Source organism: Phocoena sinus, chromosome 14 (genome assembly GCF_008692025.1).
Source record: "Phocoena sinus isolate mPhoSin1 chromosome 14, mPhoSin1.pri, whole genome shotgun sequence".
Taxonomy (NCBI): domain Eukaryota; kingdom Metazoa; phylum Chordata; class Mammalia; order Artiodactyla; family Phocoenidae; genus Phocoena; species Phocoena sinus.
This window is the reverse complement of record NC_045776.1, coordinates 88,773,237-88,796,870: the sequence shown is the minus strand read 5'-3', so window position 1 is coordinate 88,796,870 and position 23,634 is coordinate 88,773,237. Positions and strand designations below refer to the sequence as shown.

Sequence of the window (23,634 nt, the reverse complement as noted above, 5' to 3'; positions counted from 1 at the left end):
GCAGCTGCGCGTTGGCGCCCGGCTTGACGTCGGCGGAGCGGGAGGAGTGGAGACGGCGGCGAGGGCTAGACCGGCAAGGCGAGGGCGCGGCCCGATGGGCCGGCGGCGGAGCGGGCGCCGGTTTGTGGAGAGCGGAGGTTGCCCTGGGGGCGCTGCGAGGACGAGGGCGCGGGTGTGCGCTCGCTCCTCCTGCCGCAGCGCCTATTGCGCGCCGGCTGCTGGCCTCCGGAGGAGGTCTCGGAAGCCCGCGGGGCCGCCCGTCCCGGGGGGGCGGGGTCGGCCGCCGGCGCTGTGGGCGGGACGAGGGGCGGGCAGGCGGGCTGGCCGAGCGGGAGGAAGGGTCAGCCGGAGGGCGGAGTGAGGAGGCGGCGCAGAAAGGGGGCGGGAGCCGAGGAAGTCACCACCCAGAGCCAGACAAACCGTGCGGGGAGACGGGGTGTCCACTGGTAACTGTTCCCCAGCTCAGCTTCGGCTGCTCGCTGCTCAAAGCCAATAAACGGGAAGCAAGAGTCAGGAGAAAGGAAAGGTGCTTCAATCAGAAAAGCCGGCAGTCTGGGGAGGAGGTGGACTCGCGTCCAGAGATCAACTCCGAGGATTCTGCTCAGCCATGACAGTTTTTAAAGGGAAAAACGGGGGAGAATCTCAGGCAGTCATCGAGGCAGGAGGGTGGGTTCTGCGTCCTTCTCCATTACGTGCACACTGCCTGCCTCTTCAGATGTTATCTTGCCTCAGTGATCTGCCTGCAGGATTGCTAAGGGGGCTGCTGGGGGCAGAGAGCTGGTCATTTTTTAACTGCTTAATTCTTCCTTCTGACTTCTTTTAATCTAGGGAAAGAATCAACAGGTTAGGCAAGGCATGTGTGCATTCAGGAGAACACAAGTCAGGAGTTCGGTTAAATTGCCTAGTGATCTCATTCCTGGAATTAGGTTCTTTTAAGGTTAGAGGGGAACAGAAATGGGTAAACAAGAAAGGGGCAAAGGAGCTGCTTTCATAAAGAATGGAGTTGGACCACAGCCTCACACTATATGCAAAAGTGAACTCAAAATGGATTAAAGGCCTAAACGTAAGTGCTAAAATTACAGAACTCGCAGAAGGAAACACAGATGCAAATCTTCAGGTTCTTGGATTAGGCAGTGGTTTCTTATGACACCAAAAACAGAAGTAACAACATAAAAAATAGGTTGGACATCATCAGAATTAAAAACTTGTGCTTCAGATGACACCATTAAGAAAAGACAACCCAGAGATTGAGAGAAAATAGCTGCAAATCATATACCTGATAAGGGACTTGTGTCCAGAATAAAGGACTTGCAACTGAAGAGTTAAAAGGCTAATAATTTTAAAATGGGCAAAGGGATGGATTAACAACAAGGTCCTACTGTATAGCACAGGGAACTGTGTTCAGTATCCTGTGACAAACCATCATGGAAAAGAATATGAAAAAGTATATATATGTATATGTGTATAACTGAGTCACTTTGCTGTACAGAAGAAATTAACACAACATTGTAAATCAACTATACTTCAGTTAAAAAAATTTTTTTTAATGGGCAAAGGACTTGCATATATGCCTCAAAAGAGGATGTACAAATAGGCCCATGAAAAGATATTCAACGTCATTAGGGATCGGGGAAATATAAACCAAAACCACTAGGATGGAGTGAATCAAAAAGTCAGGTAGGGCTTCCCTGGTGGCGCAGTGATTAAGAATCCGCCTGCCAATGCAGGGGACACGGGTTCGAGCCCTGGTCCGGGAAGATCCCACATGCCGCAGAGCAGTTGAGCCCATGCACCACAGCTACTGAGCCTGCTCTCTAGAGCCCGTGAGCCACAACAACTGAGCCCGCATGCTGCAACTACTGAAGCCCACGTGCCTAGAGCCCATGCTCCGCAACAAGAGAAGCCACTGCAATGAGAAGCCCGCGCAGTGCGATGAAGAGTAGCCCCGGGCTTCCCTGGTGGTGCAGTGGTTGAGAGTCCACCTGCCAGGGGACATGGGTTCGTGCCCTGGTCCGGGAAGATACCACATGCCGCGGAGCGGCTGGGCCCGTGAGCCATGGCCGCTGAGCCTGCGCGTCCGGAGCCTGTGCTCCGCAACGGGAGAGGCCACAGCAGTGAGGGGCCCGCGTACCGCAAAAAAAAAAAAAAAAAAAAAAAAAAAGAGTAGCCCCAGCTCGCCAAAACTAGAGAAAGCCCGCGTGTAGCAACGCAGACCCGAGGCAGCCAAAAATAAATTAATTAAATTTTAAAAAGACATTGTTTAAAAAAAGAAAAAGGTAACTGCATCTTTATCCTGGATAGCTCTGAATGAGCCTGTGTGAGCCCCAAATGTAATCGCAAGTGGGAGGTTGAGGGAGATTTGACTCCAGAAGAAGTAGGAGAGGAGATGAGAGAAGCAAGAGGCTGGACAGGTACGACTGCTGGCTGTGGGCTGTGAGGCAAGGAACGTGCGCAGAAGCTGAAAAGGACAAGGAGATGAATTCTCCCCTGGAGCCTCCTGCCAGCACCGTGATTGTAGCCGCATGAGACCCATTTTGGACTTCCGGCCTGCGTGACTCTAAGATAATAAATCTGCGTTGTTTCAAACCAAAAAAAAAACAACAACAAGTGCACAAGCCTATGGCGACATCGGAAACCTCATACACTGCTGGTGGGAACTGAAAGTGACGCAGCCTCTTGAAAAAATGACCCAGGCATTCCACTCCTAAGTGTACACCCCAGAGAATTAAAAACGCACAGCCACATGGAAGTGTGTATGAAAATATTCTTAGCAGCATTACTCATAATTCCCAAGAAATGTAAACAACCCAAACGTCCATCAACCGATGAATAAACAAAATGTGGCGTATCCATAGAATGGAATATCATTCAGCAGAAAAAAGGAGGATGAAATATTGACACAGGCTACAGCATAGATGAACCTTGAAAAAAGCATGACACTACGTGAAAGAAGCCAGACACGGAAGGCCACGTATCACATGATCCCATTTATGTCAAATGTACAGAACAGGCAAATCCATAGAGATGGAAAGTAGATGCTGGTTTCCAGGGGCTGGAGGGAGGGGACTGGGACAGCAGCTGGATGCAGGGTTTCCTTTCAAGGTTGATGGAAAAGGTGAAATTAGGTAGTGCTGGTGGTTGCAGAACTTTGCGGATTTACTAAACACCGCTGGATCGTGCGCTTTGAAAGGACGAGTTTCGTGGTACGTGAATTATATCTCAATCAGAAGTCCACCTTAAAAAAAGAAATGCAGGCTAAAGTGATCAACTGCTCAGCAAAATGCAGACGCAAGTATCCTCTCTGATATTAAACACACAAAAAATTCTAAAGAGAAAGTAAAACTTGACCATAAAAGGGAGACAGGAGAGGGACATGAAAGGGATCAAATTAGTTGGATGAAAGAGGGGAGTGATTTCACATTTCTAAGTACTGGTAGGGAGGCCCTTTCAATCTTCGCTCCACCCTCCTACTTAGCAACGTTGGAAAGTTAAAAACTACACCTGCCAGACTCCTTAGAGGCCCGAGCCCCAGCCAAGATGTGGGCCCCTCCCGCTTGCTGCCTCTGTACGTGACTGGGGGCGGCGGGGAGGTGCCCTCCTTCCTGCTGCTCCTGGCTGCCCTTGCTGACGGATATGAGTTGACAAATTTGAGTCTCTCCTGTAAGGGAGGTCCGGTGGTGGGTGGCTTCTTGACCGGAATCCCTGACTCTGGACGCAGCTCTGGGCCTGCCAGAACGCATCTCCAGGTGTGGGGCTATTGGGGGTCCTGGGGCCTCCCATCCCTCTCGGCTCCAGAGGCAGCATCAGCAACTGGAGGTGCCTTGCGGGGGTGGGGGGGGGGGGGTCAGTTCTGTCTTGTTTTAGGAGTCATTCCAGGAGACCCAGTCCAAACCAGGTTATTAGGCCCCTCCAACAATGCACAAGCCCCACATGTCCTGTGGAAAACGTCTGCCCAACTCAATCTGCAGAGTGGCTTCCGTTTCCAGAAGCAGCCTGTAACGTTTTCCCTCTTAGACCCTCTCAAACTGCAGCTTCAATACACACAGATCAAAACTGCTTAGATGTAAGCTTTAAAAACTGTGAACCGCTATATTGTATACCTGCAACTTATAGAATACTGTAAACCAACTACACTTCAATTAAAAAAAAAAAACGCTTAAATGATATTCCCACTGTTTTCTTGGATGGTTGATTCCTGTGCACATCTTACATGCTGGCCGATGTGGGAATCTGCGGGGCAGCCGGGGAAGGCTGGCATGATGGGCCGCCAAGCTCCTCCCTCAGCCAGGAGGGCTGGGGCCGGGAAAGGAGGTGCCAGCTCAGGCTCTGCTTGCCCTCCAGCATCGGGGGGATACAGTGCTTTTCTGTTTTTGTTTTTCAGTTTATTTTATTTATTTATTTTTGGCTGTGTTGGGTCTTCGTTTGAGCAGGGGCTACTCTTCGTTGAGGTGTGTGGGCTTCTCATTATGGTGGCTTCTCTTGTTGAGCAGCACGGGCTCTAGAGCACAGGCTTCAGTAGTTGCGGCGCACGGGCTTAGTTGCTCCGCAGCATGTGAGATCTTCCCAGACCAGGGCTCGAACCCGTGTGCCCTGCATTGGCAGGTGGATTCTTAACCGCTGCGCCACCAGGGGAGCCCTGCTTTTCTGTTTAAATCAACCAGACTGAGTCTCAGTTGCTGACAACTGAGACCCCGACTATGCAGGCCCCTGACTCTTAACTTTTTCCTGAGTGTGCTTCCCCACTCAGGGAAGGGGCACGAGACCCAAAAGAAGGCCGGCCCCAAGATCAGGTTTGCTCCCTGATGTTGTGGAGAGTGGGGGAACAGGCATAGTCCTATGATACTGGCAGGGATGCAAGGAAACACTTCTACAGCAGACAGGGGCCGTCAGAATGAGGTAGACATTAGAAACCCGCCAGACCACCGAGTCTGCATCTAGGGATGCTCACACGTGGACAAGGATGTATAGGGATGGTCGTTGCGTGCAAAATCACAGGCTGGACACATGTCCACCAGCAGGCTGAGTGGCATGGACTGTGTACACTGTGGGCCACCAGCAAGAACGACACAGACTTTTGTGATGGCAAAGACCGCCACCGTCTGTGTGAAGACAAGGGTCAAACACGCTCATATATGCACAGAGACCTCTGGAAGTCACAAGAAAAAAGAGTAGGGGCCTATGGAGAGATACTGGGAATTAGGGAGGGAGGGCAACTTCTGTTTTTTTGTACTCTGTTTTTCCAAGTACACATTTTACTTTATTTTATTTATTTTTTTGGCTGTGCCATGCAGCATGCAGGATCTTAATTCCCCGCCCAGGGATCCAACCCATGCCTCCTGCAGTGGAAGTGTGGAGTCCTAACCCCTGGACCACCAGGGAATTCCCTCCAAGTACATATTTTAAAATATCACATACCCATGGATCCTCCAAGGTGATTTAAATGAGTCACCCAGGGACTTCCCTGGTGGTCCAGTGGTAAAGAATCTGCCTTCCAATGCAGGGGACGTGGGTTCGATCCCTGGTCGGGGAACTAAGATCCCACAGGCTGCGGGGCAACTAAGCCCGTGCGCCACAACTACTGAGCTCACGCGCCCCGCAGCTAGAGAAGCCAGCGCTCTGCAAGGAAAGGTCCCACATGCCTCAACGAAGATCCCGTGTGCCGCAACTAAGACCCGATGCAGCCAAAAAAATAAACAAACAAAATTAATTTTTTTTTTTTTAAAGAAAGTTTGTTCTTTGCTAAAAAACAAAACAAGACTCACTCACTAATTGCCTGGAGTCACACTTGGGAATTGTCTACAATTTGACCCGGAAACCAAGACCACGTAACCTTTCATGGGGAGAGCCCCACGATCCCAGCAGTTCTTAGGTTACTTTCTGCCCTGGGAAGTGACTTTAAAAGCCCTATCACAGGTAAAATTAACATGCTTAAAGCCAAGCCCCAGTATTTCTCCTTCAAGCCCATCCTGTTCCCAATCACGCCACCTGTTAATGGCCCAGCTAGCTCCTCAATTCCTGAAACCCAAAGCCCAAGTCAGCCTCGAACCCTGCCTCCTGTCCCAGCCGCAGGCCACCCGGCAGCGGCAGCTACTCGCCAAGGTTTCTCGGACCCAAAGGCACACCTCACTTGGTCTCTCCCCAATGGCACTGCCAGTCTTCCCGATTCTACTCGCCCCACCCGCTCTGTTCTCTGAAAGACAGTGCTCCCTCGAGGGGATTTGCCCAGCCACGTTGTACACACGTGTGCAACCCACCACACGGCATTTGCACATCACACGTGCACACGTACCCATGCAGACACATCACCTACGATCACATCACAAATACACGCGCACAGACTGCTCACACACCACACGTGCGTCCACGCGTGCGTCCCACGTGCACACACACCACGCGTCTCCTGCGGCAGACTTGCTGACTGCCTGCCCGCCCCCCCCCCCCCACCCCCGCCTGACCCCTCTTCCTCGGTAATAGAGCGTCGCCTCCTCCGCAGGGCGCCACTTAATAAAAGCATTTCCCTGCCCCCCTTGCAGCTGGACGTGACCACGTGACACACCTCTGGCCAGCGAGGGGATGAAGTCGCTGTCGCTGGCGGGACGTCCAGGAGGGCTCGCTACGAGACAGTCAACGATGTGTCCCTTGCTTCTGCCCTCCCTCCTCCCTCCCGCCCGGAACACAGGCGGCGCCAGGGATGCACGGACCAGGATGAAAGCTGCGTGCCGCAGGGGGCCAGGTGGACACCCAGAAGGAGCCCGTGTCCTCCAGCGCTGGAGACTGCTACCCCTGGCCTGACGGCCCCCGTCCTGTTCTGGTCTGCGCCGCTCGCCGGGCCGCCGAGCCCCACCCTGACAGCCGGGCAGCCAGTCCTGCCAGGAGCCGCCCGCTGTCCCGCCGGCTCCAGCCTGCGCCCAGCCACGCGCCCCCGCCAGGTCACCCGTTCCCACCGCTCCGGTCTGCTGCTGACACAGCGCACGGTGCTCCTTGCACCTCTCTCGGTGAAAGACCCGTGGAAAAGACGGAGAAAAAGGTAAAAGAAGTGACTAAGCAAGGTTTGTACTTATTTAATAAGAAAATCGGTTCTTTAAAAAAATAGTGTCTTTACGTGCTGAGTTGTGTGTAGTCAACGCGTGAGCTGAAAATAGACTCGCGGCAGGTTCTCCCTGTGACGGAAACTCAGAACGATACAGCCCTCAGGATCCTGAGCTGGGGAGGCCGCGCGCGGGCCGTCCCGTCTGGGCGAGGCATGCCGCCAGCAGCAGGCTGGTGGGTCCCGGTGTGCGTGTCGTGGGCCAGCTCAGTCACTGTCCCCATCACTGCCTTCCAGGGGGCGGGGGACCTGCAGAGCGAGAGCAGACAGGACACGGCTGTTGGGGAGCGCTCTGCCCGGCGAGGGCCCTCCCCTGCACGTGGGCCGCCCAGGGCGAGGCTCAGCCTCACCCGTCTTCCTCTTCACTGATTCAAGAACCTGTCTTGAACGGGCAAAGCCAAGGGCTGGGGACCAGATGGGGTCTTCATCGGGCTCCTCCAGCTCCCAGAGGCTTCAGTGACCTTGGGGACATAAAACTGATCTACTGCAAAGCTGGTCAAGTACCAGCCCCTCAGCGCTATATAGAGACGGCAGACAGTCAGAGGCCTCTCTCCGTCTGTGGGAATCAGGCAGAGAGCAAGCCTGGCCCCCAGGTCCCATCTGTACACGTGCTCCATCTGGCCTCACAATGCTGGGAAAAGTGATAACCACCAACATTTAAAGAGTGGACTATTTCACACACACGTCTGGAATCCCAGTTTCTCCTGAGAAAAGGCAAGCTCCGACAACACTCGGGCCCACCTTCCGCTGGCTGGCGCTGAGCTGCAGGGGCCCTTCCGGTGGAATGAGAGCTCTGCCGTTTCTCACAGTCTCCACCAAGTCCCGTCTCCTCCCCGACGCTGCTTGGAATTCACCATCCGACCTGCAACCCCTGCCTTTCTTACCCCTGGCCCACCGTGCTCGCTCCCCTTACCTGTATGCACATGGGCTTACAAGCCCGGCTGGGGAGGAAGGACAGTGTTTTTCTAGATATCTAGATAATGGGAAGAAATCTCCCAGAGCTCCAGGTGGGAATCTCACCCTTTGACAGCCTGCTGGGACACCATGAGAGAACACAGGCTTTGGGGACCTCCCTCGCCCCAGGGTAAGGAATTGAGAACTAGAGTAAAATGTTCACTTTTAGCTCCAGCACCTCCAATCGTGGATGCTCTCCTTCTAACGTGAGGTTGGCAGTTAACTCACAGATGAACCACACTTTGAGCCAGGTCCCCGGGCGGTATTGGACAGCAGGGCTCTGGGACAGTGGGGCCGAAAGCACAGCCTGCGTCCCCTCCCACGCGGAGAGCACCCGGGCCCGGACAGGAACGCCGCCCAGAGGGCGAGGAGAACGACGCTTGGCCGCTCAGCGTCCCTGGCGCCTGCCAAGCGACCCCATGTTCTGGAGCCAGGTACATCAGCCAGAGGAGGACGTCCCACTGGCACCTCCATCCCCCACACGGGACGACGGCCACCGAGCACGTCCCTCACCCAGCGTCACTAGGCGCGGAGCAGGGCAGCTGGCCACCAGGTCCTACGCCCTGGCCCCGCTCCTCCCCCTGTCGTGACCCCAGGGCAGCGACAGGCCTCTTGGTGCCTCGGCTTGCTCATCTGTACAATGGGTACAGTGACAGGGGGCAGAGTGGGCTTCAGCTTAGCCACGGACACTGACAGATGTGGACGAGTGCTGGGCTGAGCTCCTGGAAGGGCCAGCGCCAGCCCCGTGGTTCCCCTGACCCCCAGCCCCCGTGGCCCCAGCCCCACCTTGGCGCCTGGGCCGGCGGCTGCGTGGGCGGTGGCGCCGAAGTCATGCATGGGCAGGGTGCTCAGCCACTGGGCCATGGACCTCTCGTGGCGCTCGGTGCCGATGATCGTGGGGTAGATGTGCTGCTCCTTGAAGGCCGTGACCTCAGCCTCCTCCCGCGCCCAGTCCAGCGGCTCGTGCAGCCCGTCGTGGCCGAAGCGCTGGTTGTACTTCTCGAAGTGCACCCGCTCCAGGACCAGGCCGAGCCCCGGCGCCTTGGGCACGTCCACCTTGGCCTCCCCCCAACAGCGCTCCAGCACGCTCTCGGGCGCGTAGCCCTTGACGATGGCCACCACCAGCCCCACCATCTTCCTGATCTGGTGCGTCATGAAGCTCTGGCCCTTGACCTTGATCACCGCAAACTCCATGCCTTCGCGCACGAAGGGCTCCTCGCAGAACATGTCGAGGATGTAGCGCCGGGCGCTGGGCTCGCGGGGCCCCTTCTGCGAGGTGAAGTTGTGGAAGTTGTGGGTGCCCCTGTAGCAGGCCAGGAGCCGGTTCACACGCCCCAGCGTCTCTGCATGCAGCCGGTACGTCTCGTCCTGCGCGTCGTGGTCCTTGTGGGCAAAGGCGAACGTGGGCAGCATGTAGAAGTAGGTCCTGGCGTCGCACTTGTTCTTGGAGTTGAAGCCGCCCGTGACCCTCTTCAGTCCTGGGGGCAGAGGAGGCGATGAGGACAGACTGACGACACCCTGAGCAGGTCTGAGCGCCGGCACCTTACCTGCCGAACCCGGACGAGCCCGAGGGGGCCCCGGCTCCGTGCGCTAAACCCTCAGCTAAACCCTGTCAAACAAACCCCGGGGTCGGCCAAGGTGCGGGACACCCTGCTCTCGCCTCACGGATCCCGGGGGACCCACATGGACTAAAGCACCAGCCGGTGACCCCGACCCAGAAGCCTTGGATCACAAGCCATCCTGCAGGTGAGGCCAGGGACAGCAGTGTGTTCAAACAGCAAAAGAAACTGGAAACGACTTAAAAAGTCCAGCAACAGGGAAACGATCAACGGCTCTCAGACATTTGCAGAATGAGCCGAAAGCAGCCCCGCAGAGCCGGCGCCCGTCCCCAGGACCGGGGGCCGCACCGCTGAGCACTCACTGTGCCTGGCCAGGGCTCCCAACAGACTTCCTAACCGTTCAGTGAAAAAAGGAGAGCAAAGCGAAGAACTACGTGTGTATTTCTCTTTATGAGAAAAATACAAACACACGGATTATGTCTGTATTTGTAGAGAAAACTTCTGAAAGAAATCACAACTGTTGCGGGGGGCGGCTTCTGGGAACTGGGGAGCACGAAGCGCCTTGTGGCCCTGGGTGCTCCGTGCTGCGCGGCTGTCCTCACGCTAAGTCAAGACCGGGTCGCGAGGACTCAGCCTCACAGGGAGGCTGACTTAAAGGCCAACTTTGGCTTCATGTTACAAGGACTGATGACACGGCCCCGGGGCTGCCAGTTCAAGGCTGCATCTGCGCCACTCTTCCCGTCTTCTGTCTCTGCTGTCGTGTTTGATTTGGGGTAATCTTATTTTTGTGTTTTGTCTTGCTTTAAGAATCCAATTTCATCGACACAGCATCGCAGGTATGCTTTGTGCACCTAATTTCTGTTGTGCGGAACGTAACTGCCAAGAAAGGCTGAAGGGGGCTGGCAGCCGACCACATGGCTGGGCTGCTAACGAGGGAAACACAGCCTTGCTGTGTCACGTTATGTAAGCAGTGCTAACGGCTGTGAATTGTGTAGGGCCTGGTATTATTTTAGCAAAAGTGGGGAACAACCTGTGGCATACGTGAGAACGTTCCCGCGGAATGAATGTTAAGAGGCATCACGTGGGGCTTTAAGAGGACTGGCTCCCAGAGAAGGTCCTCAGGAGGGAATTATCCTCACCAGGCAGAGAAAGACCACAGGACAATAAAAATAAAACCGTGTCACGCCAATTAATAAATGCAGAGCCTTCCCCGGCGGTGCAGCGGTTAGGACTCCGTGCTGCCACTGCAGGGGGCGCGGGTTCCATCCCCGGTCGGGGAATGAGATCCCGCGTGCCGTGTGGTGCAGCAAATAAATAAATAAATAAAAATTTAAAAACTAAATTCAATAGTGGGCAAAGTAACCAAAAACAAAGCTTGTGACTTTGTGTTGAGATCCCTATTTATACTTGTACCCAACGTTCATGGCAGTTCCTTTTCGTAACAGCCCCAAACTGGAGACACCCGCAGTGTTCCCCACCAGGTAACTGGATAAACAACTGGAAACCACGCAGCAATGGAAAGGAACAAACCGGATGCACCCGACAACGTGCAGGAACCTTTAACCAGAGGCTCCGTGAAAGAAGCCATTCCATACGATGCTATTGACATAAAACTCTAGAAATACGAAGCAGTCTATAATGAAAGAGAGCAGATCAGTGGTCGCCCGGTGAGGCATGGGGTGGGAGGGGCGTGGGGAGGGTCACAGTCTTCTGGGGGCGACAGAGAGGGTGGCCCTCTCAAGTGGGCTGGTTTCACAGGCATGCACACACATCACAACGTTTTAACTGTATAATGAACTACGCAGTTTACCGTACACTGGTTGTACTTCAACTTTAAAAAGCATTTAAAAGTGTTTTCAATTCTCTGGTTAAAGACGAACTGACACTGTAGTGTGCGGGCGATGACACAGGCAGACCTGAAATACACGTCACGACAGGAGGGCAGGTGCAAGTGCGTGGCTGCAGGTGTTAGGTGCGTGCAAGGTGGCCTGGCTTCACGTGAAGGCAGCTGTGGTAACTGGCCCATGGATGCTTTGACCCCGGGGCTGGCAGACAGTGGCTAAAACCGTGGCCGTTCCTGTACAACTTCTGAGCTAAGGCTGAAAGGGTGGTTAAAAGAAGAAACAAAGGAGAAGAATGTGCGACAGAGACGGTGATCCGTGCGGCCACAAAGCCTCAGATAGTTTACTACCTGGCCCTCTACAGAAAGCCTCTGCCAGCCCTTGCTTTAAGGGCTGGCAAAGCGATCGCTAAAAAAACCATAGCGAGTCATCGCATTAGCTAACCAAGGTGATAATGAAATGCAATAAGAAACATCAACTAATCCAAAAGGAGGGAGAAAAAGAAGAGGGAAACAAATGGGACAGAGAGAAACAGAAGGCAAGCAGAGCTACCCCCAGCCACCCCACTACCACATTATCAATGGCACATATATGCCACTTAAAAGGCAGAGAGGGTCAGACTGGAAATCCCGTTATCAGGCCTGTTACAATAGGAAGTCATAGCCCCTGTTTTAATTTTATCAAATCTGGGCTTTCATATCCAAGCATTTGGTTAAAACAAGGCACGTGTACCACCAAGATGCTGCACTGAGGGCCTTTCCAAGTCTGTCTGTCTGGCTGTGTCCCTTTCTGAAGGAGGTGGGAATACTGAACCCCTCCTCACAGCTGACTCACAACCACTCCTTCCAACTGCTAAGCGACCACTCTTATCTTAGCTCCGCAACAGAGAAATTTGGTGAAAGAAGAAATTTCGTGTCCCTGTGAGACCGGCCACCACCCAGTGTGCAGCCCAGCGCTGCAAGGCTTACCCAGTATCCGAATGTGAGACGGAAGGTGGCTATTAATCTTTTCTAAAAGGTCGTCAATCAGCCACACCTTCAGGGACACAACCTGGCCGGCCGCAGACACACCCTGCAAAGGAAGCAGACATGGGAGGGCCAGCTGGGCCTTGCACTTGGAGCGCGACACCCTGCAAGCTGGTCTCTTCAGGAGAAGGACCACACGCACGCTACATCTGTCCGTGGAGGAATTCTGCTTTTAGAAGTGCATCTGAAGGGAATAACCAGATACAAGAACAGTGCTCTATATACCAAGGGAGTGAGTGCCACATAACTTATAAAATATTCCAAGTGAACTTCAGAGCCCAACAAAACACGGGAACAAATACATGAAATCCTGCAGATAGGAGATAAAGTCCCACCCTGGATGTGACTCTCAAGGACTTAGGAAAAAAGAAAATGCAACTTAAGAGGTGACAGAACTCTGGAGCTGAGCAAGGCCACCATCTAAGTCACAGCAGCAGGTATCCTGTGGGGATGGGGTGCTAGTGACACAGGTAAACTGAGCAAGCTCCGCACTCAAGAAGAGCACAGTTCACCATTTGTATGTTACACCTTTTTCCTAAAAGCAAGTTTTCATAAAAGGCAATACGGCAGTAAGGTCTGGGGGAGGGGAGCGGTGTGGTTCGGAAGGTGGACGAGGAGGGGGCTCCTGGGACACGGGCAGAGACCCACGTGCTGACCTGAGTGGAGATTATCCAGGCGCTCACCGCAGAATCACCCGTTTCACTTTATACTGTATGCACCTTTCTGTTTACTACAATCATACTTTCTAAAAAGATTTTTTTCAATGTAAGCAAAGAAGACAGAGTACCGTGTAACACTCCTGCCGAAAACCTTCTTTACTCTGTATCTAGTCATGAGAACAATCAGACAAATACAGATTGAGGACAGTCGTCAAAATAACTGGCCTGAACCATCCAGAACATCACGCCAGGAAGGACAGAAAGGAGGTGACGAGACCATTTTAAAGGAAACTCAAGGGCTTCCCTGGTGGCGCAGTGGTTAAGAATCTGCCTGCCAATGCAGGGGACACGGGTTCAAGCCCTAGTCCGGGAAGATCCCACATGCCGCGAAGCAACTAAGCCCGTGCACCACAACTACTGAGCCTGCGCTCTAGAGCCTGTGAGCCACAACTACTGAGCCCGCGTGCCACAACTACTTAAGTCTGTGCTCTAGAGCCCGCGAGTCACAACTACTCAGCCCACGTGCCACAACTACGGAAGCCCGCGCGCCTAGAGCCCGTGCTCTGCAACTAGAGAAGCCACCGCAATGAGAAGCCCGTGCACCGCAACGAAGAGCAGCCCCCGCTCGCCGCAACTAGAGAAAGCCTGCGCGCAGCAACGAAGACCCAACACAACCAAAAAGATAAATAAAAGAAATAATAAAAGAAATAGAAAAAAAATTTTTTTAATTAAAAAAAAATGAAGGAAACTCAAAAGACATGACAGCTGAATGGAACCATCAACCCTGGGTTAGACACCGGATCAATAAGAAACGGTGCACCAGCGTTCAATTTCCCAAGGGTGACAGCGACACCGAGCAGTCGCCAGAGGATGCCACGGCTCACGCGACGTATTTTGGGGTGAAGGGTGATGACGTCTGCAACTTCCTCTCAGATGGTTCCATTCAAAGGCACAAAAAGGAAAACAAATATGGCAAACGTTTAACACTGCCGAGTCCAGGGGAAGACCAAGGGTGTTCATGCATTGTTCCTGGGACTTTCGGAGGTCTGAAGTTTTTCCAAATAAAAGGTTGGAGAGATTTTTGTAAAAAAGAAGAAAGACAAAAAATAAACTGGTGAGATGGAACACAGGCCGAATCCACTGTCCACCAGGCAGACACCCTCCAACACAGAGGCATCTGGCCACGAGTGGCTACTGAGGGCATAAAATGGCTGTTCTGAAATGAGGTCTCAAAGTCTCAGTACACGAAAAAGGAACGGAAATACACCTCATTGCTAACCTTTTTATATTGATTACATGTTTTTTGGGGTTTTTTAAAATTTTTGGCTGTGTTGGGTCTTTGTTGCGGTGCGCGGGCTTCTCATCGCGGTGGCTTCTCCTGTTGCAGAACATGGGCTCTCTAGGCGCGCGGGGTTCAGTAGTTGTGGCTCACGGGCCTAGCTGCTCCGCGTCATGCGGGATCCTCCCGGACCAGGGCTCGAACCCGTGTCCCCTACACTGGCAGGTGGATCCCTAACCACTGTGCCACCAGGGAAGCCCTGATTACACGCTGAAATGAGAATTTTCCGCATATGCTAGTGGAGAGTGGGTGATGACTAAAGGGTACAGGGAAGTTTTGGGGATGATGAAAATGTTCTAAGCTTGGCTGTGGTGATGGCTGCACAACCGTGAGAAAGGACTAGAATCAACGAATGTACCTTTAAATGGGCAAAATATGTGGGAGTGAGTTACAGCTCCTTGAAACTTTTTTTTTTAATATGAAACAAAAACTAACAAAATATTCATTTGTTCATCCATGGGGATGTTAGTATCAAAGGTTTTCTAGATTTCCCAAAATGTAAGAAGGAAAACATATTCGAATAAAACCATCTCTAATAACAGTGAAAACTGAAATAAATGCTAGCCCTGTATGTGGAAATGCTGTCTTCATTAGCTCGGGTAAATGTTTACTTTTCTTCTGCCTTGAAAACAACCAGAGAGCTGTAAGTGGGAAAGCTAAACAGAAAACAACGCCGCGGAGAGCCCCGGTACTCTTTACTGGACTGAAGAACACGTGACTGGGTCACCCACGAGACTGCCAGGCGCCTGTTTTTGTTCTTAGCTGTCTGTGCGGTAGCTCTGGTTCCGGGGCTCTGGCCTGGGCCTGTGGATCCCAGGGGACGCTGTACCTTTGAAACTCAACGTTATTCAGATTCCCGGGACCCTGACCTGCAAAAAGCTACGTGTACCACAGACTCCCAGTGACCTTAGGTGGCCAGAGAGATGATTCAGGGCCCAGGTCTGAGAGAGCAGGCTCAAAGGTGCACGGGCACTTTGGGTTTTTTATCTCCTGGGGGAGAGCTTCACGTTCTCCGTGGCTGGTTGTCCCACCTGCCTCGGCGACACCCTCCATTCCTTTGTGGGGAGCCCCTGCTCGCACCAGCCCCACACCTGGGAATGTGCCAGGGTGGGACCAGCCAGCGACTGGCCTGGGACGGTGGGAGAGCCAACCAGACAGCAGGACTCAATCTCATGAGCATGAATGGACAGTGCTGGGTCACGGCCACCCGAGACTCCTGAGCGTGCAACTCCCGCGGGGTTCCAAAGACTTGGCGCTCACACACGCACAATGGAAACTAGTTCCCGTTCATCGCTTTTTATGTTGGTTACACGTTGAAAGGCGACTACCTTGGACACACTAAGTTAAATAAAGCTGATAACAAAACCCAGCGTCACCTGTTTCCTTTTCCCTTTTAGCTGTGGCTCCTGGGAAGTTTAACATCACACGCATGGCGGGCCTCTGCGGCCACGCGGTCCTACTTGTATCGCGAGCCTGAGATGGATGGATCTAAGGCAGATGTTGTGGCCCCCGTGCCACCCACAGGAGCGACAGAGGAGAAAGCACAGACAGAGAGGACGCCAGACCCTGTGGCCCTGAGCACCTAGGTCCAGCCACACCTGGGCCGGAAATGCCCCAGTTTCTTGGCCACACGAGGCAACAACTTTCTTTCCACTTACACTAGTCTGAGCTGTGCATCTGTCATTTGTAACCAAGAGAATCTTGAGAGATAAAGGCGCTAAGATGGAAAGTGGGACGAGGACAAACACAAACCACAGACCGGCGGCTTCGGTGCTGCCTGCACCTGCAGGGGATGTGGGGACAGCACCTACCTTGTCCGTCCGGGCGCAGCGTTGGAAGGACATCTTCCGCATGTCCTCCCCGTGATTCTCAGGAATACAACCCGACCGGACCAGGGCAGACACCAGGTCATCTTCAATGGTCTTGAATTTCGAGGACCCAACATTCCTCTGAGGAAAAGAGAAGAAGAAAACTTGTTTTTCACTCAATCACTACCCACAGTAGGGGCCCCGGGCCATGGCTGATCCAGGTAGGGGCATGTGCGTTGTGCCTGCACCCGGCAGGTGGGGACCGCACCCGTGGGCATGGAGAGACCCTGCAGCTCGTCCCCCGACCCACGGGAAGCAGGAAAGCCACCTGTGGGTATCCACAGTCTAGAAACTTCCCACCCTGGGCAGCTGACACTGGGCATCACCTAAGACATCATTTCCCCCTACCTGTCAGATGTGAGACCCGCACCCTCCTGCTGGAGACCCATCTGTCTGCTGCACCCGGCCAAAGAGGGACTCCCCTCCCTCATCACCCCAGGGTCTCCCCTCCCTCACCACAGCAGGGAGCAGGCCCTCCTGCGTCACTACAGGGAGGCAGGCGCCCCTGCTGGAGGAGGAAGCCACCCCAGGGTGCTGCCAGCACCTAGTGGGTGCGGATGCAGTATAATCACAGTCCAGGGCCTGCAGGACCCTGTGACATCAGTGAGACCACCACCCTGACGTCAAAGAAAATCTCTGCAAAGCAAGGGACACAGGGCGACAAGTACGTCGCCAAGACGCACCACAGTGGGCGGGTCCTTCCCAAAGTCTACCTCCCGGTCCCCACTGCAGCTTAAGTCCAATCCCTTTACTCAGCAAGAAGCTATAAATGCTCCTCCAGCGATCGGAATGGATATTAAGAAACGGGGATAACCACCCTTCCCCACATCCCGCTGTGTCCTTCTGTCACCCTGTGAGCTACCGTCATGCCCTACCCCCCCTCCATTCCCCTAATGGGGAAACTGAGGCAAACAGAAGATGATGAGACACAGGCAAAATTCTCAAGACAGTGCATAAGGCAACAACACACGTAATCAGTCACCCTCAAGCAGAAAAGCATTTAAACATCGGCAAAGAGCAGCGGAGGTGGTTTACTTGTTCCACTAAGTGAGACCGAAGCACCGCTTCCACTATTGTCACCATCTACCGGTGGTCATCAAAGGTCATCAAATTGGTTTCACGGGTGCAACCCTATACTTAATGAAAAATACTAAAATAGGATACAAAGTATCTCATTACTACTATTATTTACAGTAAAGGTGACCACAGCACCTCGTAAGGTTGGGCACTGTTTTCTTAAACTTCCGCTTCAGTGAGATACTCTACACAGCAGTGAATTCCTCCAAGAAGTTTAAAGAACGAGGCACCAAAGTGTAAGAGCCACACCGCTGACCACAAGGGACGAGAAGAAACTCTGCGTGCACCTGCTGGGTCGCCGGGGCTCTTGTGCCTTTCAGGAAAGGGTCACGGGGCTGGGCTGGGCTGGGAGCTCTCACGTGCCTGCGTACCCTCAACCGTCACCTTCACGTGTCTAACAAAGAGTAACAGCTGTCTCTTCCGAGCATCCCTGGCGCTGTCCCACTTCTAGTGTGCGGCATCGGTCAGCCCAATGACTCTTCCTGCCCTGTAAAGTCAGCACTGCGATCGTAAAGATGAGGAAACGACGGACTGAGAGTTCTAGTCACTTGCCGCCCCTGGTCATCGGCAGGCCTGGGCCTTTAACTACCTTGGGAGACTCATGAACACCTCCCCCCGCCCCCCCCCCCGCCCCCCCCCCCCCCCCCCCCGATGCCGGCAAGCATCCAAGCAATGCATGGATGAAACAGGGCTCAAAGCTGCTTCAATCTGAATCTAAATCTTGCCTGATGGGACCCACGCGATAAAGGAGGTGAAGAACGAGACCCCTCTTTCTGCCACTTCCCAAGATGGCTCACTGGGTAACTGTCGCTCCGAGGTCCCTGCCCCAAGCACACCGGCCCAGCCCGCGGGCGCCCTCACCTGCATGCCGTGGTAGCCCTTCCCGGAATAGGCCACGAGCAGCACGACCTTGCGCTTGGGCAGCTTCCTGTGCTGCCCTCCACCCTCGCTGCTCCTGAGCCTTTTCGCCTGCTGCTCTGTCTCCTCCCAGATCCTGGCCGCGCCCTGCCAGCCACGCCGGACCTTCCTGTCCTGCTCCTGCTTGGTCCCCACGGGCACGGGGGCCTCCCCATTCCCTGCCATGGGGGGCAAACTGAAAAGACACGGTGGCGAGGGGGGGTGGGGTGTGAGCAAAACACAGAAGGAAGCGGCCCAGTGAAAGGCTGACGGTGGCAGCCTGGTCCAGTAAACACCCTGGGCTGACCACCGAGTCCAAATCCCAGCTGCGCGCTAACTGTAGATCTTGCCCAACCACCAACTTGACCTCGGTTTCACTGTCCAAGAAATGGAGCAGTGACAGCACTTTATGCGATGAGGGCTGGTGCTCGCCGGGCATGCAGTCGGGCTCAGTGGGGGTCAGCGTGCTACCCTGGGGTCACGGACAAGTGCACTGTCATTACCAGAGGAGGCGCGGTCCCAGGCGCGGGGTCCACGGTCCGCAGGCTCTCCTCAGGGCCCAGGCCGCCGCCCGCAGGCTGGGGAGCCCCATGCAGGCCCGGGAGGGGCGGGGGGGGGGGGGCACGCGCCCGACCCCTGACCTCCCCCGGTACGCACCCACCCGGGTCCTCTAGACCCCTAACCTCCCCGGGGCCCCTACACACCAGCCCGCCCCTCCTTAACTCCGACCACGGCCACGCTCCAGCCCCACCCCTTGAGAACTCTAACCTTCCCGGGACCCTCTCACGCTCCAGCCCCGCCCGCGGATAACCTAAGTCGTCCCTGACCTCCAAGCTGACCTCTGACCTCCCCAGTCCCTCCTGCTCCCCCCTCGTCCTCTCGCCTCGCCCAGCCGGCTCTCCCTCGGGAATTGGGGAGACCCCGGCCACCCACGCCGGGACTAGCGGGGCGCGCCCCGACCCGGCCCCACTCACAGAGGGGCGGACTGAGCCGGAGCCGGACCACGTGGGCGAAGGCGGAAGCGGAGCGCGCGGCCGGACGGCAGCCGGACGTGGACAAAAGTACTTCTGGGCGAGGCGGGCCGAGGCGGCTTGGGGCGGAGCTTGGTGTCAGGGGCGGGACTGAGCGGGGCTTCGGGGCGGGGAGGGCGGGGCCTGGCGCCGGGAGCCCGGTTCCCCGCTGCCAACTCGGGGGTGGTTTGAGGCCGATGTGGATGCGCCCTCTTAGGGCGAACAAATCGTCCTAACAACTACGCTCCCAGGCTCTGTTCCGTGTTACAAGTGTTAGCTCATTCAGTCCTTTCGCCCGCCTTAGGGAACAAGCACGGTAAGAGCAAGCACGTTACTGAAGAGGAACCCGAGGGACAGAGAGGCTGAGCCCATGGCCGGAAGCCACACGGCACCAGTCCCGCCATCTGGAGTGACAGCCTGTCTTTCAACGGTGTGCAGACCAGCGCCTTCCCACAAACCTCTCATAAGAAAACACTTGCCACGTGCCAGTGCCAGGTGCTGCTCTAGTGGCTTGATGCCTGTTAGCTTATTCAATCCTCATGAAGCCTTGAGGAAGGTTCTCTCGTCCCCATTTTACAGATGAGGAAGCTGAGGCACGGAGAGGGGCCCAAATGCCAGGGAGAGACTGGGTCATGCTGGAGCCCCCTGTGTGAGAGCTCCAGGGAGTGAGGACCTCCTGGAAGCTGGTAGAAGACAGATGGGAAACTCGCCCACACATGGGGTTTGGGAGGCGGCACAGATGTCACCACAGCTGGCGGGAGCGAGCGACAGCCCGCAGAAGGTGGAAGGAAGTGCGGCTGGCAGCACGGGACTCAGACCTCCCTGAGACGGCCACTCGGTCAGTAGCTATTTTCCGAGCACCTACTAGGTTCCCAGCGCCTGCAGAGGCTGCGAACAGACTAGGAGCAAAACCCGTGCCCTCGGGAAGCTTCCACTCTAGTGGGGATAGACAATGACGGACCAACAGCAAGAGAGTGTGTGATCAAGTGTTAAATGCTGTGTGAAAACGACTCAGAAGTACTGACGCATGCTACGGCTGGGGGTGAACCTTGAAAACACATTCAGTGGAGAAGCCAGGCGCAGAAGGCCACGTCGTGCGTGTATGATTCCATGCACAGCTGACCCTCGAGCAACGCAGGGTTGAACGCACGGCTCCACCTATACAGAATTTGTTTCACTAAATACAAAGTGCAGGACTACTAAGTCTGCCAATGGCTGAATCCAGATGCGTAACCACGGACACAGAGAGCCAGCTGTCAAGTTATATGTGGATTTTCGAATGCGTGCGGGGTGGGGGGTGTCTGTGCCCCTAACCACCACGTTGCTCACAGGTCCCCTGTATGTGAAATGTCCAGAACAAGCGAATCCACAAGAAAGAAAGTGGATCCGTGGCTGCTGACATGGATTCTCTCCTGGACCAAATTCTACTCAGACTCCTAGGTGGAAAAGTCAGGCCTAGTTGGAAAAGAGCTCAGGCAGGCGGAAGGGCACAGCTCACCTGTGCTAAACAATCCCCCAGGACAGCCCACCCCTCTGAGGAAGGGAAGAAAGAGCTGCCCCAGGGTTCCAGGCATGAGGAAAGGTCAAGGTCACGTGTGGTCTGGGGAACTCAGGTGGCTGAGCAGCCTTAGGAAGCATCGGGGCACCTTCACACAGAGCACCCCACAACAGAGCACCCTACCTTCACCCAGAGAACCCCGTCACACAGTACCTACCATCACAGAGCACCCCTTACCATAGAGACTCCTTTGTCGGGGGACACTCCTTCCCCGCCCTCGGCCTCTGCAGCTCTGGAGGCCTGGGCCCGCTCTGGCACATGGAGGTGGACACGGGGCCCAGGCTGAACCATCCGTGTAAGCGCACGACCTGGGCAACCGTGACGGCTGGAACTAGAGCCGCCGAGGAAGGCAGTTGAGACTGGATGATGGGACTTCGGGTTGTGCCCCGGGAAGCAGTCCATCTCCCCCTGCCCGTGTGAACCAGGAAGCTCCCGGTGCTTGAAGAGAAACCCAGGCCGGGTGAGGGCAGTCTCTGGGGCAGGCCCAAGACCCCAGGCTGTGCCGCGGGCCAGCAGGTGGGGAGGATGGAAGCTTGGGGCCGTGCTCTGAGGTCCTGTGTCAGGTGAGAGAATGAGAGGAAAAGACCACCGAGGGGCCTCCCTGCAAACTGGCCGTGGTGGCACCGAGCCGGACTCTGATCTACGGAGAACAAACTGAGGCCTATGAGGCTGGGACAGGTGCCCAGGGGGCAGTTAGAAGTGGGGCAGGCACCTGAGCCGGACCTCCTGGCCGAAGGCCCCCTGTGAGCGTGCCAGGAGCACACAGAGCAACGTGAGCCCCGCAGGAAGTGGGGAGCCGGTCCCTCCCGTGTGCCCGCTGCACCCCCGGCCCAGCCAGCCCTCCTGGGCCCTCCTTACTGTCAGGCTCCTACACAGGGTGTTTACAGCAGCGCTACCCATGAATTCCAAGACTGGGGAGCAAGAGGATATCCTTCAGTAGGAAAATGGATACATAAACTCAGTACCCCCAGACAGGGGAGTATCATTCAGCATTGAAAAGAAATGAGCCATCGAGCCATGGGAAGACCCAGAAGAAGTCAACCTGAAAAGGCTACACTGTGTGATTCCAGCATTGTGGAAGAGGCGAAGCTACGGAGACAGTAAAGGGACAGGGGTTAAAGTCAGGGGAGTGAACACAGAGCACAGAGGATATTCAGGGCAGTGAAACTACTCTGCATGGCACTGAAACGGTACAGGTCATCGTATGTGTGTCCCAACCCACAGCACGGGCACCAAGAGCGAATCACAACGTAAACATGGACTCTGGGTGATGCTGACATGTCAGTGTAGGTTTACCAGTTGTAACAGATGAATCCCACCCGTGCAAGGTGTTAACAGGAGAAGTAAAGTGGGTGGCAGGGGGAGAGGGAGTATTTGGGAACTCTGTACTTTCTGCACAATTTTTCTGTAAACCTAAAACCGCTGTAAGAAATGAAGTCTATTAATTTGACAACAAAATGCCACGGCTGTCTTAATCCTCTTTCGGCATTTCTTTGTGCAACATACCGGGAGCCCCACAGAGCGGAAGGGGCTGCATCTCCACCAGGCATGGCCCTTCCTGTCTGCAGAGCCCGGAGCACGCACTCCAGGAAGCCAGACTGGAGCAGCCCTGCTGGGACCTAGCCTTTTGAGGCCCCACCTTCCACTTCCTCTATCACTACCCCTCCGCGAACTTTCGTTTCACATTGCGGTTAGCCTTTTTGGTAACTTAATGAGATACTTTTAGCCTATTAAAACAATACGTAGGGCTTCCCTGGTGGCGCAGTGGTTGAGAATCCGCCTGCCAATGCAGGGGACACAGGTTTGAGCCCTGGTCCGGGAAGATCCCGCATGCCGCGGAGTAACTAAGTCCGTGCACCACAACTACTGAGCCTGCGCTCTAGAGCCCGCAAGCCACAAGTACTGAGCACGCGTGCCACAACTACTGACCCTGCGAGCCTAGAGCCTGTGCTCCACAAGAGAAGCCACCGCAATGAGAAGCCCGCGCACCGCAATGAAGAGTAGCCCCTGCTCGCCGCAACTAGAGAAAGCCCGCGCACAGCAACGAAGACCCAATGCAGCCAGAAAAATAAAAATAAATTTATAAAAAAAAAAAACTTAAAAACAGATAAATAAAAAACAACACGAGGGCTTCCCTGGTGGCGCAGTGGTTGAGAGTCCGCCTGCCGATGCAGGGGACACGGGTTCGTGCCCCGGTCTGGGAGGATCCCGCGTGCCGCGGAGCGGCTGGGCCCGTGAGCCATGGCCGCTGAGCCTGCGCGTCCGGAGCCTGTCCTCCGCAGCGGGAGAGGCCACAGCAGTGAGAGGCCCGCGTAACGCATAAAAAAAAAAAAAAAAAAAAACAACACGTAGTCTAAAACATGGAAACCTTACCACTCAACAACAAAAAGAGAAAGCATCCGATTCAAACGCGGGCAAAGGACGTGAGTGGATATTTCTCCACAAATGATCTAGAAATTGCTGACAGACACATGAAGAGATACCTGAGGTCACTAACCATCGGGGGCATGCACATCAAAACCACGGCCTCTCACACCCACCCAGAGGCGGAGCGGGGGACCCTCCTGCGCCGTGGGTGGGGACGGAAGTGACGCGGCTGCTGTCAAGGTCTGGCACCCGGTGAACCCCTGGAGGACTGAGCTCCCAGCCTTGCCCCGAACCTGACCTCCAAACTCCAGCTGCTGCTGCAGGACATGGGGGGGCGGGGCGTGTAGTCCGAGAAAGGAGGTGACGGGAGAAGGGTAGGCCGTGACCAACCAT

At 54.9% G+C, this 23,634-nt stretch overlaps 1 protein-coding gene across 9 annotated transcripts; it reads right to left on the bottom strand.

Annotated features, from left to right (window-relative positions):
* Positions 1-7,046: 7,046 nt before the first annotated feature.
* On the bottom strand, positions 7,047-23,584 carry PUS1 (pseudouridine synthase 1). Of its 9 annotated transcripts, none has more exons than XM_032654577.1 (6): positions 19,281-19,367; positions 18,271-18,502; positions 16,276-16,413; positions 12,410-12,512; positions 8,828-9,519; positions 7,047-7,336 (listed from the first exon to the last, which is right to left on the bottom strand). In XM_032654577.1, the coding sequence occupies exons 2-6, from the start codon at positions 18,490-18,492 to the stop codon at positions 7,295-7,297; spliced, it is 1,197 nt and encodes a 398-aa protein (XP_032510468.1). In that variant the 5' UTR covers positions 18,493-18,502; positions 19,281-19,367; the 3' UTR covers positions 7,047-7,294. The 9 variants fall into 9 exon arrangements, with proteins under 9 accessions (XP_032510468.1, XP_032510465.1, XP_032510469.1 ...); XM_032654574.1 differs by having other exon boundaries at positions 7,047-7,548; positions 19,281-19,350; XM_032654578.1 differs by adding an exon at positions 17,773-17,896 and having other exon boundaries at positions 7,047-9,519; positions 19,281-19,338.
* Positions 23,585-23,634: the final 50 nt, after the last annotated feature.

What these genes read in the sequence shown, in the direction of transcription:
- PUS1 (XM_032654572.1), bottom strand. Translation starts at nt 18,898, where the DNA reads ATGGGGCTCCCCAGCCTGCGGGCGGCGGCCTGGGCCCTGAGGAGAGCC. An exon ending in AGGGCTACCACGGCATGCAG is followed by an intron (nt 16,414 to 18,270) that starts GTGAGGGCGCCC and finishes TCTTTTCCTCAG; the next exon opens with AGGAATGTTGGGTCCTCGAA. An exon ending in GTCTCACATTCGGATACTGG is followed by an intron (nt 9,520 to 12,409) that starts GTAAGCCTTGCA and finishes CTCTGCCCCCAG; the next exon opens with GACTGAAGAGGGTCACGGGC.